We start from the raw sequence: 19,608 nt of genomic DNA on the forward strand, positions 1-19,608 counted from the left end.
CCCCCACCCCCCACCCGCCTTCAATTTTGAACATAGATCTGCACTTAAATGGTTGTGATACATGCTTTGAAACACAGACCTAAGGTTGGTTTCTTTTCAAAGAAGACACTCAACAGCTTATTGCAGAAAGAAAAGCAGCTTCAAAAAATAAAAGCATAAAGAAGTTATAGAAGTTTACACTGTAAAGCAAATGTGTATTGAACTAAACATTTTTTATTGTATAGCCTACAAAATATATATTTTACAAAACAATTTGGACAATAAAATTTTTAGAAAAATAAATATGTCTAACTAAGTTCCAAATTTGAAGTTGATAGCTATTTTTGAAACGGTTTGCACTGAATTTTGAGTGTTTAAGCTTTTGAATGATGCCAAGTGTCTGGAACTCTGACAGTTAACAGGTTAAACTTTGAAATTGGCTACATACGGATGTTATGCTAGCTAGTGCAGTTTTCGTGTTTTTTTCTCCCCTCCAGCCGGTTGACTTAACCCATGGGTGTCCAATCCTGCTCCTAGAGGGCCATGTCCTGCAGAGTTTAGCTCAAACACACATGAACCAGCTAATCAAGGTCTTACTAAGCATAAAGAAAATTCCAGGCAGGTGTGTTGAGGCAAGCTGGAGCTAAACTCTGCAGGACAGCAGCCCTCAAGGACCGAGTTTTGGACACCCCTGATTAAGCCTATACATTATGCTTCAAATGGTCTGTCTAAACTTGTTTAGCCAGTATAAATAAATAAATAGCCATTCATACATAAATTAATAAATACATGAAAACCGGATATTGTTGCAGTGTACTTTTAAAGTTTGAAATTATTTAAAACTATGAAATATGAAAATATGTTAGAATATAATTTTTTATATAATTTATATTTGTAAATGTAAAATATAAAACATAAAAGTTTGTACGAAATCAAATTAGAAAAACTAACTATGGCCATGTTACTGTATAAATGTGTACATTTCTTATAAATCCAGATTATTTAGCTCCAAATTATTAAGGGACTTTTGTGATATTTTGACGTAACGCTCTACCGGAAGATGGTTTGTCGCGGCCGGAAGTAGTGTTTTTTACGTCCGGTTCAGGTTGTGATTGTTTGGTGTGTGGTGAAGTTTTTTATTTAAGTTTGAGCATCGTGTTTTAGGGAACCCGTAAACATGACTGAGGTAAAGCAGTGAATTTGTTTTATGGGCGAGTGTTTCAGATTGATGGTCTAGCAGCATAGTTTCGTATTTGTGAATGAAAGCGGCGTGCTGTATTTCTGCACATGTGTGGTCATTTGGATATACAAGTCTTATAATAATGCATTTCTGTCTGATTGATCCGATGATCTGATATGGATATTCTCTGTTTTTATTCCTATAGGAGGTGCAGAAACACTCGGTCCACACGCTAGTGTTTCGCTCTTTGAAAAGGACTCATGATATGTTTGTGTCGGATCATGCCAAACCAATAGCGCTGGACGAACAGAGGTAAATACACAGTCCTGTTGCTCTGTTTTATTACCGAAGAACGGGAATCTGGAACGGTGGTGATACGATCTAACCAGAGCCGTTGAAAAAAGAGTCGGGGCAACCTTTAATCTCGCTGTAGCGTGGTTCATGTTGCTCTCAATAGTTCCAAACAAATCCGCGTTGAATTGGTTTAAGCCAGCTGGACAGATAACAGCAGCAGCGAGTATAAATATATGTAGCAATTTTCTGTAAATATACTGATTACTACGTTGACTACATTTATAGTAGCATTTTCTTGTGAGTATTAGAGGGGCAGAATTAATCATTTTTTCTGTTTCATTTTGGAGGGAAAAGGGATTGGGATTTTCAATCTTATACCATGGACCCCGTCCCCCATATATGATAATTTTAAGGCGAGGGACCCCATCATAAAATTTAAAAGGCAGCTATAAATTATGTATAAAGAGTCAAAACACAATTTATACTGTGTAAAATAAATATATAAATCTTATTTGGAAAATATTCCCCTGGTTTCACAATTAATTAAATAATTTGATGTTAATGTAAGCCAACTGACATCTGGTTATGGTAGCTAGTTAAGTGTTGCTCACGTTATATAACTGCAATAAGAATCGAACTAGCTGTTAACTAACGATAAACAACTAAAGCTGGCTACATAAAAATACCACTATTGATAGGGATGTGCTTGGAAGACACTGAACTCAGTCGGGTTCTATTACCTAGTGGGGGTAACTATTCAGTGTTGGAACTATCGGTTTCACCATGACACGCGTTGCCTCTGCATTTTACAGTTCCTGTGGAAGTCTATGGGATTGTCGCAACTCTATTTTTCAATGGCTCTTTTTTTTTTTTTTTTTAAGCCCAGGTATTATAGTATAACTTCCTAGGAACTGAAAGACTGATGTTTTACACTAACATTTCACAAGCTGTTTATTATTGGAGCTTGTTTCTGCCACATAATAAAAGAATAAAGGTAATTGTGACATTATCTCACAATTCTGACTTTTCCTTGGGAAAAAAAGAAAAATTTGAAAAAAAGGTTACATTTCAAAATATTCACTCGCAATTGAGTTGTAAATTGAGTTATAAAGTTATAAACTCGCAATTCAGAAAAGAATTATGAGATGTAAACTAGTAAAAATAAATTGTGATATTGAAAGTCGCAATTACATGTTGTTATTAATTATTTTTATTTTTTAATTATGTGGTGGAAACCAGTACTAGTTAATACTACTTGTACATTAAATGTCTTTTAGCTTTAAGATGAAGATGGCAGTGAAGATGAGGGCAGAGTACGGACCTGTCTTACACATGCCTGTGCTGAAAGAGGGCAGAGACAAAGGGCCACTCCACGGCTCTGACCCATATGGCCAGCCGGGATACCCACTGCCTGGTACGTCTTTCTTTTTGGCCTTGATTTTCTACACACCGAAGTCTTGGAGCCTATTTTGTTATATTAATGTTTTTACTGATTAAACCTTTCAAAAGCTTTGTTAGTGAAATCAGCAACATTGATTCTTCAGTTTACTGTAATTGTTTTACTTTTATGCAGATACTAGTCCAGATTACTTGGTGACAGGAACTCATCCATACCCATCTGCTCCAGGTAAGACTGAGATTTTTCAAGTCCTTTTCTTTAAGCCTGAGAACCTAGATGCTGAACATTTAAGTCATTTGCACAGATCCTTATTTGCTTCCGAGGCCTAATCAATTTTTTTTTTTTTACCCCCCCCAATGTTTTCAGGAGTGGCCCTCACTGCAGACACACAGATGCTGAAGATGCCCAGTGAAGCAGGTGTTCACTCCATGGCTCTGGCTCTTCCTCCTTCTCAAGCTAGGTACTAAGCTAAACACCAATACTTAAAATCTCATTTCCTCTTAAAAGTAGGCACTTCAAGGTTTGTATAGATATATTTTTCATGTCTGTATGACAAGTAGGAAGTAATTTCTGCTGAGTTTTGGTTAATTTTTGTTCACTTGTGATTGGATTATTTTAAGACAATTTCAAGTGTAAATTAGGTTTTTGGGACATTTTATTCTTTGCATTGTAGGCAGGAAGCCAGTCGAACTGCAGCCAGTGTGGCAGATATCCACAGACATGCAGGAGGTGCAGAGAGATCACAACCCCCACAACACGCACTGGTGAGCACCACCTTTTATTTTTATATTTTCAGTTTTCATTTAAAAGTTTTTGTAATTTTATGTACTTCGTTCATTTGTATTAAATAGTTTCAAAGATGAAGCATCAGTTTTTCCTTTTTCCTCTTGCAGTCTCTCATGGAAGGAGGCACAAAGACTTCTGCACTGGTGCCAAGAAAGGCTCCTACCATGCCCAAACCTCAGTGGCATCCACCATGGAAACTGTACAGAGTAAGTGCTTTGTCTTCCTCCAGAAGTTAATCAGCATGTTTGTTCATATCACTCCTGAGTACTTGTATAGAAACTTTGTCATTGTGCCTCATAGGGCTGGGCGATATGGCAAAAAAAATAAAATCTCGATCTTTTCAGAAAGATTGACCGATTTTAAAAAAAAAAAAAAAAAAAAAAAAAAAAAAAAAAAAAAATCTAAATTTTGAACTGTTTAACTAGTCAACTTAACTTAACTACAATATGATTTAAGTAACATTCTCTTTATTAACAATCTGGTTTAAAAAAATTCCATTCCAAGCGCACCACACATGAAGTGATCAACATGGTGTAAATGTAAAACAATTTGTTAAATATCTTTGCAGAAATACACCTGAAATATGAAGACAGATGTTGTACAAACTTATCTTAAACACATCCTATATGCTCAGAAATAATATAAAATAGGAAAATGTTAAATATTTCTTAGCCAAAAAGTAATAGCAATAAATAACACCAGTAATAGGCTATTAACAGCAAATGCTTTGTAAAAACAGAAAACAGCAGCTTTCAGCCTGTCACCATCATGCAAACATGAAATATCAAACAGGTTTACAGGTTTTTGCATTCCATTGCGCTATTTGTCCTATTGTTTTTATGTTTGGCGGACATGTTTAGGTGTTGCACTTGTGTCTCGCATCTTTTGCAGCGTCTCACCCATGAAACAAAATCATGCTAAAAACACGGCGGTCAAGTTAAAAAAAAAAAAAAAAAAAACAAAAAAACAATTCAACTCACGTTTAATAACTTTGCCTTTTTTCTCATTCCACTGCCTGCGTCTCATTTTAATAACGCATTACTGAATGAACAGCCGCTTAAGACTAGTGGTGTTCTACATTCATTGAGCGTCACACGAGAGCGCTTAATCACGCGCCGGCGCCATCATGTGGTCGGATCATTTTCTTCTAATACGGTTATCATTGCTGTATTGTCAACAAGTCTAATTGTAACGCTTGCTAACATTTTTATTCAAAATCGCGATTTCTCGATTTTAAAAAATAATAAAATCGAGGCAAAACATTAAATTCGAATTAATCGAAAAAATCGCCCAACCCTAGTGCCTCATGTTATGTTTGTGGCTTCCTTTTTATTGCAGAGGCCCAAAAGGGAAGTTTACAATATCTCATTGGTAATGATATTCTCTTCTGGTTGTCTCTCAGGTCATCAGTGGCCATCTTGGCTGGGTCAGATCTATAGCAGTGGAGCCTGGAAACCAGTGGTTTGTGACTGGATCAGCAGACAGAACCATAAAGGTGATCTATGTGACTTCAGATTAGGGCTGCATGATTAATCTGAATAAAACCAATGTTATGGTGATTTATCACATCACAAAAGATGTGATTTTATAAATAAATAAATAAGAGTGTGTGTGTGTGTGTGTTACCTGTACTGGCAAAATAAGTCAGAATGCGCACAGGCTAATGAGTTCATTAAGTCCTTGTCTAGTGATTCCAATGCTCCAGATAATAATTAAACATCTAAATTTATCTTTATTTGTGCGTTTTCAGAGAGGTGTGCCTTCCTAAATCTTTCTTCTGTTTTAATAATGCCTGAAAAATTGCCTTTTTTTTTTTTTTGCTGCTGGTTTCTCGACGACTGGTGCTTCCCATCAGCACAAGTTTGGTAAACTTTAACTAGATTTTTCTCAAACTTGACTTTGCTGACTTCAAACAGGTGTAGCTCAGTCATTTTTTTTTTTTTTTTTTTTTTTTTGTCTGATTCTAACAAATCATACATCATTTTGAAGGTTTTTTTTAAAATAGATAATGTGAAAATAAGACTAATTTGCTTATTGTGACTCATTTCCTTGTGACTATTAGATTTTTTTTTTTTTTTTTTTTTTTTTTCCCCACATCATGCAGCCCTACTTCAGATAATTAACTCTTTCCCTGCCATTGATGAGATTTTCCGGCAATCCATGATTTCAATGTTATACAATGGGTGGGTGCTATTAAGAATCTTCAGAAATAGTACAGCATCCCTGGGTCCAAAACAAGCGATAGAAGATTGTGATCATCATAATGTGATCATCAAAAATTCAAAAGCATACAAATCAAAACTGCCTGACATCACCGAATGAAATGTCGAACCCACAAAGAGGTGTATGACTGTGTAAGCTTTGTGGGTGTTTATGAACTTGATCTATGTTTTGATCATCATTCTGAATCCAACTCGAACAAAGTCTTTGACAGAAATGCAGTTTTCTCAGCTTTTTGTTCAAATTGTTGCTTTTTCATGAAACTTACCCACATACAAGTGTTGATTAAAAAAAGATATGAAGCTAGAGTACATTTTTGTTTGTTTAAAAGCAGAGGCTCTGTTCTTTATTTTGATATTTTGTAGTATGTCTAGATATTCATACAACAAAATATTCTATTGGCCATGAAAGTTTTGTGCAAATGATCAAAAATGCTGGCGCTGACTGGAGAAAAAAAAATGTTGGCGAGAAAAGTTAACTTGTATAGAAAATTGTGTATCATTAAATGGTGTTAATCTTTTGTTCTGTATTTCCAGATCTGGGATCTTGCCAGCGGTAGACTGAAGTTGTCTCTGACGGGTCACATCAGCACAGTGAGAGGTGTGGCCGTCAGCACGCGCAGCCCTTACCTGTTCTCCTGCGGGGAGGACAAACAGGTTAAATGCTGGGATCTAGAGTATAACAAGGTACAAACTTTTAATACAAATACAATGTGCATTCAGTGTAAGCATTACTTAAGATATAGATACATTGAGTTTTGTGTTGTCCATAGGTTATAAGGCACTATCACGGTCATCTGAGTGCAGTCTACGATCTTGACCTCCATCCTACAATTGACGTACTGGTGACCTGCAGTCGAGATGCCACAGCAAGAGTATGACACTTTTTTTTGTGTGTGTGTACTGATAACTGATCATGAAACTGTTGTGCAAAAGTAGTAATGTATGTTGTCTGTGTGTGGTAGGTTTGGGACATCAGGACCAAGGCAAATGTCCACACCCTTTCTGGACACACCAACACAGTGGCTACAGTCAAATGTCAAAGTGCCGAGCCACAGGTGATTACAGGTATGCATACATTGTAGTTTTGACACTGCCTTCTGAATAGACTTCTGCTGCTGGTTCATTTTTCAAGGAAATGCCATGTATTTTTCTAGGTTATGTTCTAGGTTCATTTTGTTCTAGGTTATGTATTATCATGTTTCATGAGCTTTATATTCCATCTTCAGGAAGTCATGACACCACCATTAGACTCTGGGATCTGATCGCCGGCAAGACAAGAGCCACACTGACTAACCACAAGAAGTCTGTCAGAGCTTTGGTGCTCCATCCCAGGCAGTATGTTGAACAAAAACTCATTCTTTAAGAAACATGATAAACTAATATGAATATAGTAAACCTGTAAATAGAATGAAGTCATAAATTAAGGCCTTATGAAATCCACCTTATTTTTCTCAAATTATTTTTAGTTTATCCCACATTCTGTATTTCCATTCCAGTTTTTTGCTGGATTGTTTTGTAGTTTGATTTAATTTATTCATCATAAATACATTTTTAACAATCAATCAATCAATAAATAAATTAAATAAATAATATGTATGTATGTTCAATGCAACATTCCATTTATCAGATCAAGGGCTTTAATTCAGAGCTTCACAGCATAATTTTGCAAAAGTGCTTTACAGCAGTTTCACTGTATAAATCAATTTTCAACTGTAATTTTAGTTTTAGTAGTTTTATGTAAATTTTGTCTTTATTTTCTTTGTTTATATATGGCTTTATTTTTTTTAGGTTGAAAACTTATCTCAGTTACTTAAGCCAACATTTTTAATTTTTAGTTTTTTCATCTAAAATGTTTTAATAACAGTGGCTTAGTCCAAATCACAGCTGTGCTGACATTAAGTGCAAAAGTTCTCATTAGTATAACACTACATATAATACAGCTTTCAGTAATTAAATATATATAAAAAAAAAAAAAAATCTATTTATTTAGAATGAACAGTACATTTTACTACATAATATTTGTGTATATATGTGTTAGGGCTGGGCGATACAGCTAAAAAAATTATCACAATATAATGTTTCATATTAATCGGTATCGATAATTTTAGTAGAAAATGTTTGAATTAACCAATGCATTTTTAATTAAGGCAAACAAATAATTTTTAAAATAAAGCAAAATAAAATGTAAACAAATCTTGTTTATATTTTATATGAAGATTAAATAAATAAGTGTTAAAGAACCTTAGAGCTGCACAATTCTGGATAAATTGAGAAACTTTTTTGTTCGTTTCAAACCAAGATCACAATTCTGAACGAAATAACGTAATTTACTAGAGGTTCTGACAAATTATTAATTGCTGCAGTCTATTTTAAATTTTTAAATGTATTTGAATTCATTATTTTTTAAAAATCTGTTTGGATGTGTGATTCAATGATTTGCTCATAAATTCTCTTGTTTCATTACTAGATGAATCAGTGTATTTGAAAGAATCTGTTGAATGAAGATTCAACGTCAAATACATTTTTTTTTAACAGTCACTTGTCGCTACCTGGTGGTGATACAATGTAATCGATAAATGCGTCATTTTCAGCGCGTTCAAGTTTCTTTCAGAAGCTGATTTGCTCTATTTTGATCGATAACATAGACATTAGTGTTTTATCTGAACTATAAACTTTTATCTCAGTACTTCTGTGATAATTTGAATATTTGTAGCACAGAAAAAAGATACTGTGTGATTGAAAACACAGTGTAGCTGTTAATATCGACATGACAACTGCTCTCTCAAGACGAACTTTGAAGTAGATCAACTATAAGACGTAAGGAAACCATGAAACTGCCACACTGACAAGCTGATATGTCCTTTTTTATTCACAATCTCCTCGTCGCCGGCAGGTACAGCACTCATTTTCATGTGTTTGTGTGTTCTGATTTCACGTGGCGATTGCACAACTGAACTCCACAGCAGCTTGTTTGCGTGTCACTCATCTGTGATCCAGGGACGGAGCGAGCTTGAGAGTTGTTCATGCAACCGAATAGAAAATTATATATAATTGTATTTATCTATTTATAATGCATCCGGTTAAACAGAACTTTTATTTTGGTGATATTCTGACCTTTACTTTTTTTTTTATTTTTTTTTTTTTATTATAAATTCACTTTGTGATTTCCATATCACAGATTTTTAAATCATATCCTCTCTTTAACAGGTACACCTTTGCCTCTGGCTCTCCAGATAACATTAAGCAGTGGAAATTTCCTGATGGGAACTTCATCCAAAATCTTTCAGGACACAACGCCATTATCAACACACTGGCCGTCAATTCAGATGGTGTTCTGGTGTCTGGAGGTGATATACTCCTTCACACTTACGTTTTTATGCTAGTCATGCTAAAAATGTATTAAGCTGTATATAAACAATATTGAATTTTATCTTCTATATATGTTTCCCTTTTGTCTTGCCTGGGCTGCATTTAACTCCACTTTTAGACATTCACTTGCAAATTTCCATAATCACTTCCCCTCAGGGGAATCCCCACTGCCATTTTGAAGTGTGTTCAGCTTCATCAAGTGGAAGAGGGAAGATTTGGACTGACCCTTGACCCCTCGATTTTGACTGAGGGAGCAAGTCTACTCATATGTATACTTCAGGCAGATCCATAGACCACAATGCAACATTATTGTGATGTCACACCCAGTGTTGTCAAACCCCAGCCTCCACTATAGCAGATTCCAAGTGATTAGAGTTTTTCATTTAAACCCATTGCAAGGGTTCTGCCAATAGTGGGCACTAGTGCACTGTAAGCATTGACGGACATCCGAGTGAACGAAAAGGGCGGACGTTAGCAAGGGAAAGGCATAAAAAGTGGACTTAAAAGAAGTCTTTCTGTATTTCCTTGAATCCCCTCAATTGTTGAATCTTGCCCTGACTATCCTTTCTATTGTTTTTTTTAGCTGATAATGGAACTATTCACATGTGGGACTGGAGGACTGGCTACAACTTCCAGAGGATTCATGCAGCGGTGCAGCCTGGTTCTCTGGACAGCGAGTCAGGGATTTTTGCATGTGTGTTTGATCAGTCTGAGAGTCGGCTTATAACAGCAGAGGCTGATAAAACCATTAAAGTCTACAAAGAGGACGACACAGCTGTAAGTTTCCTGTTCACTAGTAATACTTGTTAAAAACTATTAATAATTAATACAAATAATAAAATAGATGCATTGACTGTTAAATGTTTATTATGGAAAAAGTTTAAAGTGAATTTAAAATCTGAGAGTTCTCCAAACACTTATTCTAGATTGAAGAGAATTGCCTTAATGTGATTTTGCAATTTTTCAAGTTAAGCCTCATTCATAAATAAATTTTCATTGATGGATATTATTTTTTTCTTCTTTCAGACTGAAGAATCCCACCCAGTTAATTGGAAACCTGAGATTCTGAAGAGAAAAAGATTTTAGTTTTTTTTTTTTTTTTTTTGTATTTAATTTTTCTATATTTCAATCCTTTCATTTTGTTACATTTTAGCTGGCTGATTTCTATGACAATGTCTGCTTAAGGCATAAACAAACAGCACATCCACAATTTAAGGGAAGTCCGGAGACTTGAGATCAGATGAGACATTATGCTTTGCTCTACCTATTTAAATAACAATATGAACATTGCAGTTGGATACATGAGGGAGGATTTGTTTTCCCCCCCTGTCTACTCCAAACATCATTTGCAGGTCTGTGTGACAGGGCCTGCCAATTATTAATTCTGAACTGCAAGAAATCCTGCAGAATAATTATAAGGGTGAATGTTCTATTTTGGATCTGAGCACTGTTGCTGATCTCAACCAGAGTCAAACAATACAAATGTAATTTACATATATACTTGCTGTACATTTTTTGACATTCATAATTTGACATTTCTAGTCAATTTACAGCGAGGAAAAAAAAAACAAACAAACCTGTCTATACCATGGATCTGTCATGTCTGGAAAAACCTGTTGTATTTCCTGACATAACATTTTGTAAAATAAAGAACTGTCAAGTTTAAAACCCATGGTTTTCATCATATTGAACTGATCATCATTTCATGAAAGGCATAATTTCAAGAACAAAAAGTTGAACCTCTACTGCCCTCATTCATGAAAGTAGAATAATTTTTGTGTTTTTTCTACTGTGCATATCAGCTTTTGCAGTTTCTGCAATTATTCCTGTGAAAAGCAATATGTTAATTGAAAAGTTTTTACTTTTCACTTTTTCATTCTTAAAATTTTATTTCTGGAAAAGTGTAGTCCATCACTAAGCCAGTGTTTTCCAACCCAGTTCCTGGAGGCTCCCTTTTCTGACCCACATATTTCTGGTTTTGGAGTCTCTACTAACTAGCTGATGAGTTTAATCAGGTCTGTTTGATTAGAAAGAGCTGGAAAAAGTAGGGTGATTGTCAAATAGAAGGCTGCATCCTAGTGAGGCTGTGTCCAGTTCTTTGGAGGCTTGTAGGCTAGAGTCTACCTCAGCATTAAATGCTAGAATGATACGGTCTAGTAAGTGCGCATGGCTACATCATAAATGTTTCCACCCCTGCAGTCACAACATGAAAATACTATTAAAATAATTTATCTCCAAAAGCATTTTTTTTTTTCTTGCATTACGTAGTGAAATTTGACAAGCTCAGTGCCGATTCATTTTTTGCTAGTTCTTTTTTTGTGAAGCGGAATTTGTGCAAAGGATTGTGAGTGATTGAAAATCGTGAAGAATGATGCATCCTTCAAAACAGGCCGAATTAAGGACGTGAAATGCGAATGAAGGCTGTTTTCAAAGGATCCTTTAAATTGAGACATCCTTTTACGATATGCAGTCTTACTAGGACGCACCCTTCCGATTGAGAAGCACCCGTGTAGTGTTGGTGCGCCTCCATGAATGGGGTTAGGAAACACTGCTCTAGGCCATCCATTCAGGTTGTTTCCTTGCCGAGATGATGCATTTGAGATGCTGTATAGGACAAGCAATTTGCAAAATGGCTAGATGGAAGAGTCAATCTTAGCTCAAAAATATTTCCCCTGATCTTGATTTTGGAGTTCAGTTAGTTGCTTTCAGTTTGTTCACAGTGATGAAAGGTCAAGATCTACATTGTCCTTCCTTTTTCTTGTCAAAAAAAAAAAGAAAAAAAAAGAAAAAAGAAATTGACGGATATACATGATAAAGTAAGTTTTTAAGCTAACAAACTTTCTTGCATGTCAAATGAAATTTCATAAGTGCCAGGTAAAATTTTAAATAAACAAAATCATTCACATATTACTCAATGATTAAACTTACCCCTTGTCCTGACAGTTTACCCCTATTATAAGCAAAACATTAACAGAAATGAAAATTCTGTTAATTACTCAACCTCATGTCGTTCCAAACCCGTGAGAGTTTTCTTCCTCTTGGGAACACAAATGAAGATCTTTTGGATGAAGTCTGAGTGCTTTCTGTAGACAGCTATGCAACTTCCACTTTGACGCTTCAAAAAGTTTATAAAGAGATCGTAAAACTAATCCATATGAATTGATTGGTTAAGTCCAAATTTTCTGAAGAGACTTGATTGCTTTATATGATGAAAAGATTGATGATGAAATGCAATGATGATGAAAAGGCTTTTATTCACATATAAACATTGATCAGCAAACAAACAAAAGCTCAACCGAACCTGCTTCACGTGAGAACAAACCTCTTCCGCTCAAACGTGCTGTGTAACACAAGAGAATAAACCTCATTGGTTCTCACACGTGTCAAGCAAACAAGCTTGAGCTTCCGTTTACCACAACTGATGTGTGAGTTGACGAATGTTTATATGTGAACAGGTTCCCAATACAGTCATATTTCTGACACAAACTACAGGTACATCTTTACAGACAGGTGAGATACTGTACAAAAAGTCATTGGTAACACTTTACAATAAGGTTCATTAGTTAACATGAACTAATAATGAACTGCACTTATACAGCATTTATTAATCTTTGTTAATTTCAACATGTACTAATACATTATTAAAATCTTGTTAACATTAGTTAATGCACTGTGAACTAACAAACAATGAACAACTGTATTTTCATTAACTAACATTAGCGAAGATTAGTAAATACAAACAAATGTATTGCTCATGGTTAGTTCATGTTAGTTAATACATTAACTAATGTTTAACTAATGAACCTTATTGTAAAGTGTTACCAAGTCATTGCTATGAACTTGATGGCAATAAACTGTCCACACATTTTCATTTTTCAAAACTGAGTGTTACATAAGGTATGCCTGATCTGAAAAATTCACAACCACTTATAATCTAAATACTCTATATTAATAACGAAATACATGGGGGAAAGTACAATGTAGACAAGAAGGCAGTTGTTTCCTGTGTCGAAATAGCTGACTCAGTATTTATTGATTGATGCTCCACAGCAGGGATGTTGAAATCCTTTTACATCAGGGAGCGTGGAGTACAGCCTGTTCACCCCATGGCAGTGTTCTATCACAGTACTGGGGCAATATTGACTTACTGACCATGTGGTCCACAACACCTACACAAAACCTGATATAACAGACACCGATGTTTGTAACAGGCAAAGAAAATGGTAAACAGAAGAAATAATACATTTTCGGCTTTTTTACCCTTTTTGATGACTACTCATTACAGTGTATTTACAAAAATAAGTTCTGAGTAATATTAATTAGTTTAAGGGTTCGGTTTAGTGTTAGTTGCTTGTAATTATGCATAACTGATTGTTATTGCAATAGTAATTACATGTAACCTGTGTAACAAGGACTCTTTAAAATAAAGTGTTACCCTTTTTTTTGTTGTTGTTATGAAGGTTCTATGTATCTATTTGTGTACCTACATTGTCAGTGATCACATTATTTAAGTAAAGAGGACTACAGAATACATTTCATTTACAAAAGACCGAGATTTTTTTATTAATTCATTGACACATGCGATGCATTAGGCCATTACATTTTAAATGAGTTGTTCAAATTTAAAAACATGACCAACATGACTTGTGTATGAAGCTTTTGCAGACCTAATTTTTGAATAATAGAAAATATCAGACACCAATAGACATGTTTACCCTAACTTGAAAATGCCTGGCCAATGTCATTTCCATGTATTTCAACAATTGTTACACAAAAATAAAATGAAAGCTCAGAACAATGGGGAGAGCTTTGGTAAGGTCTTTAAATGTCTCCCAGGCCTCCAAATTGCTTGGCACCGCTTTCCTGCCCTCCAGTAGCGATTCTGTTGATGGGAATGATCTTCATGGTGGTCTCCTTCAGAGAATACCAGCGACTGTGCCACGTGGCCCAGATGATACCGTTGTCATATCCATGCTGTGTGTCCTTCTCTGTGTACTTGCCACCTGTGAACACAGAAACCTTACATCAGCAAAGCAAAGAGATTCCTACATGTATAATATTGATGGATTTTTGAAGGCAGACCATCTCCTATGAAGAGGGAAGGGAGTAAGGGTTACCTTGATAGTATTTTCCATTGAGATGAGCAGCATGGCAGCGGTTCATCCACCAGCCGGACCCTTCCTGCAAGGCACAGTGTTCCACGAACTTGTCGTTGTCTTTGTCAGGTGTACTGAACTGCATGCCATTGTGAGATGTGTAGAATTTGTCACTGGGATCGTCGCCAAAGTCATAACCATCAAAGGCATCACCAGCATCTCCACCAAAGAAATAAGCGTACGTCAAGCGGTAGGCATCAATTTCTGGTCCAAGTTTGAAAGTGGCGTAGTCGGCATACCTGAGAAGTTTTACAAGACAAATTTGTGACAAACACTCAACTTATTGATTGCTATGCACCCTAATGTTCAGCAGCATGTTTGATCTAACTGAAGAGGTCATGAAATTTTACTTTGCAAAAATCAATTTTGGTAGCAGAGCAAAGTCCTGTTTGACAACTGCAGATAAGGAAAACTCTTGCATTTTGAATTCATGGATAAGTCTTGCTTAGGTTTGACACCAAATGCATTCTTGTAACATAAACCATAGAACATAGTGCTATTAGTGCTAGCATGGGTTTGATTCCCAGGGAATGCATGAACTCCTAAAATGTATACCTTGAATGCAATGTAAGTCAATTTGGAAAAAAGTATCTACCAACTGCATAAATGAAAAAATAAAGTGATTGTGGAGCTCCACTTGTGATATTCAAACCTAAGTAAGAGTAAGAAAACCAATGGTTTCCTATGGTTAATTACTTTTTGTTGCCGTCCCAATCGACCATCTCTATCCTTAGCACATAAGGCACGCTGGACTGAACCGACAGCAGATGTATCTTCTCATTTCCTAGCCAGAACTCTGTTCTGTCATCTGGTGAGAGGTACCCAAAGCCTTCCTTATACTGAATCCACTGTTTGTTGAAGTCAACGCTGCCATCCCGTCTCTGAAAAACACAATTAATTTTGATTGATCAATAAAGTTGTACGCATTTGTAACTGGTCCTACTCACACTACATTGAGTGGGATTTGAGCCATTGTCATGGGAGGTGGGTGTGGTAAAAAGGACGCTAAAGATCTCAGGATCTAAAGTCAGTCTTTTGTGCACCTCTTCAGGCCAGGGGAGTGAAGTTTATCTGAACAACTTTTACTAGCTGGACTCTAGCTTACACTCACCCCCCTAAACCTCACTCTCATCTGGGTCACGGCACCAAATGTAACTGGTCCTACTTGCAACTGTAGTGGGATTCATCCAGCATAGAAGGTTTCTTTTATCTTAGGAATGCACCGATATCAAAATTCTGGCCTACCTATACAATAATGATTAAAAACTAAATTAATCAATAATTTAAAATGCTACAAGTAAATTTAAGCATCACATTATAATGTATAATGTGAAAAATTAATTTTGAGATTTGCTAAAAATGTAACAGTTTTAATAAATTTCCCTACAGGGAATTGTGTTACTGTGCATTGTCTGTTGTGTTACATACCCTCTGAAGTACAGTCCATCCACGTCCAAAGCTGTCTATCTCACAGTAGACCAGGAACGCCTCAGGAGCCCTGGCTGGTTTTACATAGTAGAGCCCACTGACCTTACCACCTTTGTTTGCAATGTCCTGACAATCTAGGGGAAAAGTATGCATGTATTCAGCTCTCTAATCTTATGTAAAGTAAATTTACCCTTTTGTCATTACTATGTTTATATCTGCTGATTTTACCTTTGCCTGTGAATGTCTGAATCTCCACAGTGTCTTTGCAGGGCTCTTTGCACAACTGGTCCAGCTGGAGAGACATCTGCTTTAAATCAGTTATTCGTTTCTCGTTAGCCTGTAGGATTGACTGCAGTTGACTGGGGAGGGGAGATTAATAAACAAATACATTTAATAAGACTATTGATTTAAGTAATGACATTTAATAAACTATCAGGACTATAATCAAGAAAAGTGGTATAAAAAAGAAGAAAAATTGCTCACTATATTTGATCTTCCTGAGCGAGAATGCTCTTCTCAAATCGCAGTATATCATCCAGCATGCTTGAAGATTTTTTGATGTATGTATCTGACAAAAGGATTGTGTTTATCCTCATGAAAATCAAGTTTAAAATGTACTTTAAAAAATGCAATTCATACATACACTAATTATTCAATGATAAGAATGTTTTAATTTCTGTATTAAAATTAATTTTTATATATTTTGACAGGAGTAATGTCAAAAATGTCATGGTGGTCCAACTGTCCTGATATTATAATGAAGAAAAAATAAAAGCCCCATTAACAAAATTACTGCAGAGAACAATTTTTAATTATTCTATAATTGTCTGATTAATGCTTTTAACAAATTGTTTCACTTTTTAATTTAACAAAAAAAGTCCTGTTGTGTGACCAATTCATGTGGCCCAACTTAAAGATTGTGTTCATATTTTTTATTAGATTTTTAAAAAATATGTCTATAAATAAATAAATAAATAACCCATTATATTTACTTTTTAAAAATAATAAAATACAAACGCATGTATTCAAGGTGTAAGAAAAATATGTTATTACTTGACGCTTACACCACATGACAATTTTCATGACATTCAGGGTTCTTATCTATTATTTCAAATAACAGAAACATGCATTAATCCAGGAGCAACATCTAAAAATCTAAAAAGCTCACCCAAGACAACTGTAACCTCTGTACACATTTTTTTTTTTTTGCATTTTTTTCAATCCATATTTAATGAAGAATTGTGCTACCTGGTGCTTGTTTTTGTGCTTGTGTTTCTGAGTCTCTCAGGTAGACCACTTTGTCCTGTGCTCCTCTGGTAAGGTTGGCGATCTCCTGCAAATCCTGTTCCATTTCATTCAGCTGTCTGTCCATTTCAGGCTGGTACCTCTGTAGGTAATCAGCAACTCCACATGTGGTAGGGCAGTATATCCCCTGAGGAAGTGAGGACGGAGAGTGACTGTTAAACCATTGACTGTTACAATAAAGCATTTTAGATGCAAGGTTATTACTTAAAACAATCCAGAGCAGACAATCTGTACTTACAAACCCATCGTTTGGGTTACATATATCTTGCGACGGTGAATAGTCCCCTCTCATTTGCTTAAGGTGAAAAAAAGGAGAAAAGACAATTAGTAAAAAGCATTATAACATATTTGCTATTACAACAATAACAATAAAAAATTCAGTGCCGCTCACCGCTGATGTTAATGTGGAGAGCAGCAGGATGGAAGAAACCACATGCATGAACGAGGCCATGTTGGACCTGCAATCTGTGTGGTGTACCCTTGAGATTGTGAGGGACTGTTGACTGCTGCAGGATATTTATCCGATCAAGGTCCTCCTCAGAGATGAAGATAACAGTCCACTATACAAATAAAAGCTAACACAATCCTTCTCTTACTCACCGTCTGACTCAGAACTAATCGTAAATGTTGCAGATATTGGTCAACGTGTTCATCTTAATTCTGAATACATGCTAATGTACATAAATGAGCAGATACAATTGAGACAATTTTTAAGGGTTTCATTACTGGTACCTGAACGTTATATCGATCAGGGGTCTTCAATCTTGTTCAGGTCAAGAACATTTTGGTGGTTGTATATTGTAAAAAAGTGAATGCTGGTTTTTAAGCCTTGCCCAATATGCATAGGGTAAATGTATTTATACACTTTTTCATGATGTTGACATTGCAAAGCCATTAAATAATCATTATTGGTGACAGAGTCATATAGTAGTAGATTACTATTAATACTTAAAATAGTTTAATGAAAGGATAATGAAACATTCAGCTGAACTGAAGCTTATTTAGCTTTGGTTGAAGTTAACTTATTTTATGTTTCTTAAATTATTTCCTTTCCTTAAATTATGTTTTTTACTTATACATAAGCATAATAAACACTGTTAAAAAACAAATAAATGTCTGTTTTTTTTTATTTATTTATTTTACATAATTTTATCTTTTTTTTTGTCATTATACAATGAAATACCTGTTGTTTTACAGATATTTGCTATAATTTAAAGTTCCAATATTAAATTTACAGGTAATTTCTTAGATTTTGGTATTACACCAATTTTATGTTTTTTATCAGGAAATTTTCTGTATTTTTACAGTGTAATGTGTAATTTTAATAAGAGTAATGTTATTGAATATTTTGCAGATTTATTCTGTAAAAATAGTAAATAAAAAATGAAAAAGAAGAAGAAAAGAAAAGAAAAGAAAAGAATGTATAACTACAGCAGTCTTTCAAAGTGTTTTCCTTACCATTGAAGATTGGGGTTAAAGTGTTTTTTTTGTTGGTTTTTTTGTTTTTTAAGGTTAAATAATAGTATAAGGTTAAATAATAGTATTTGTACATACAGTACATGTACTGTAAATTACGTATTGTTTATCTTATAAGTTAAAAGTTATTTTTGTAAGAAAGCGATTTTGGGTTCAGCTCGGGTTCAGACTTCAAATTTATCAGTACCTGTCAGGCTAGGTCAGGTCGGGTCAAACATTCTCGGGTATGGGCCAGATTCACTTTTATAAATAACTCATGAAAACCCTTACTGAGATTAACCTTAAAGTTAGTTCTTTTCTAATTCAGTTTTTCCATGGTTTAATAAACAATTACCTACAGTAATATACTGTAAATTAATGTATTTTAATTGAGAAGTCTACTCTGTTTTTTTTTTCTTTCAGTTTTTGCATGTAATTTTGTGAAATGGTTATTTGCTGTAATTTAACTGAATCCATCTGCAAACTTTGCTGCCAGACTTTTTACCTTTTTTTTTTTTTTTTTTTTGTGGGCATGTGTTTGTGTGTAAGCATAAACAAACCAAAAAGACAAACAGATCATTTACTGTGACACCACAGACCCATTGCTACAGTGCTTATGGGTCAGTATCCACATTTTAAGTTAATGATTTGTAACTTTTTTTCTTTTCCAGTGTTTTGAGACAAAATGTCCCACAAATCACTACACAACATTTACACCCCCACACAGAGACAGACACTTTTCCTGACATGCTTACACCATCTGAGTCACTGAGGCAAAATTATGTCTTTCTTCATTTTACCGGTAGAAAGCAAATAATTATAATGTTATTTAGGGGGGAAAAAAACAACTTAGCAAAACTGGTACAGTGAAGGTGGTCCACCACCTGAGTCACTCATGTACAGAAAATAATGTCTTTCTTCCTTTTTCTGGTAATAACCAAAGCAAAGAATTCAAATGAATAATAAATTTTAAAAAAGGAAAAAGATTGAATGATGTGCTATGAATTAATCTTCCATAGTCGCATAATATTTATT

At 35.0% G+C, this 19,608-nt stretch overlaps 2 protein-coding genes across 2 annotated transcripts; one reads left to right on the forward strand and one right to left on the reverse strand.

The window, feature by feature from the left end:
• Positions 1-1,009: 1,009 nt before the first annotated feature.
• plrg1 (pleiotropic regulator 1) lies at positions 1,010-10,897 on the forward strand. The gene is made up of 15 exons (XM_051890580.1): positions 1,010-1,165; positions 1,365-1,471; positions 2,731-2,867; positions 3,027-3,080; positions 3,219-3,312; positions 3,526-3,616; positions 3,746-3,844; positions 5,041-5,133; positions 6,395-6,544; positions 6,631-6,732; positions 6,823-6,925; positions 7,087-7,195; positions 9,068-9,207; positions 9,813-10,006; positions 10,256-10,897. The coding sequence occupies exons 1-15, from the start codon at positions 1,157-1,159 to the stop codon at positions 10,313-10,315; spliced, it is 1,542 nt and encodes a 513-aa protein (XP_051746540.1). The 5' UTR covers positions 1,010-1,156; the 3' UTR covers positions 10,316-10,897.
• A 2,865-nt stretch (positions 10,898-13,762) lies between these two features.
• On the reverse strand, positions 13,763-17,706 carry fgg (fibrinogen gamma chain). Its single transcript, XM_051890593.1, has 9 exons — positions 17,510-17,706; positions 17,357-17,413; positions 17,062-17,245; positions 16,297-16,381; positions 16,042-16,172; positions 15,814-15,947; positions 15,082-15,266; positions 14,347-14,624; positions 13,763-14,232 (listed from the first exon to the last, which is right to left on the reverse strand). Exons 1-9 carry the CDS (start codon positions 17,567-17,569, stop codon positions 14,051-14,053), a joined length of 1,296 nt encoding a protein of 431 aa, XP_051746553.1. The 5' UTR covers positions 17,570-17,706; the 3' UTR covers positions 13,763-14,050.
• Between the last annotated feature and the right edge of the window lie 1,902 nt (positions 17,707-19,608).

This window comes from Ctenopharyngodon idella, chromosome 1, assembly GCF_019924925.1.
Source record: "Ctenopharyngodon idella isolate HZGC_01 chromosome 1, HZGC01, whole genome shotgun sequence".
In the NCBI taxonomy this organism is placed as follows: domain Eukaryota; kingdom Metazoa; phylum Chordata; class Actinopteri; order Cypriniformes; family Xenocyprididae; genus Ctenopharyngodon; species Ctenopharyngodon idella.

Bases quoted from the DNA above. Each gene is read 5' to 3' on its own strand.
- plrg1 (XM_051890580.1), top strand. The intron at 3,845-5,040 runs GTAAGTGCTTTG...GTTGTCTCTCAG, and splicing joins CACCATGGAAACTGTACAGA to GTCATCAGTGGCCATCTTGG. The intron at 6,545-6,630 runs GTACAAACTTTT...TGTTGTCCATAG, and splicing joins GGGATCTAGAGTATAACAAG to GTTATAAGGCACTATCACGG.
- fgg (XM_051890593.1), bottom strand. From the start codon at position 17,569: ATGGCCTCGTTCATGCATGTGGTTTCTTCCATCCTGCTGCTCTCCACA. The intron at 17,246-17,356 runs GTAAGTACAGAT...TCACTTCCTCAG, and splicing joins GTAACCCAAACGATGGGTTT to GGGATATACTGCCCTACCAC. The intron at 14,233-14,346 runs GTAACCCTTACT...CTGTGTTCACAG, and splicing joins CAATGGAAAATACTATCAAG to GTGGCAAGTACACAGAGAAG.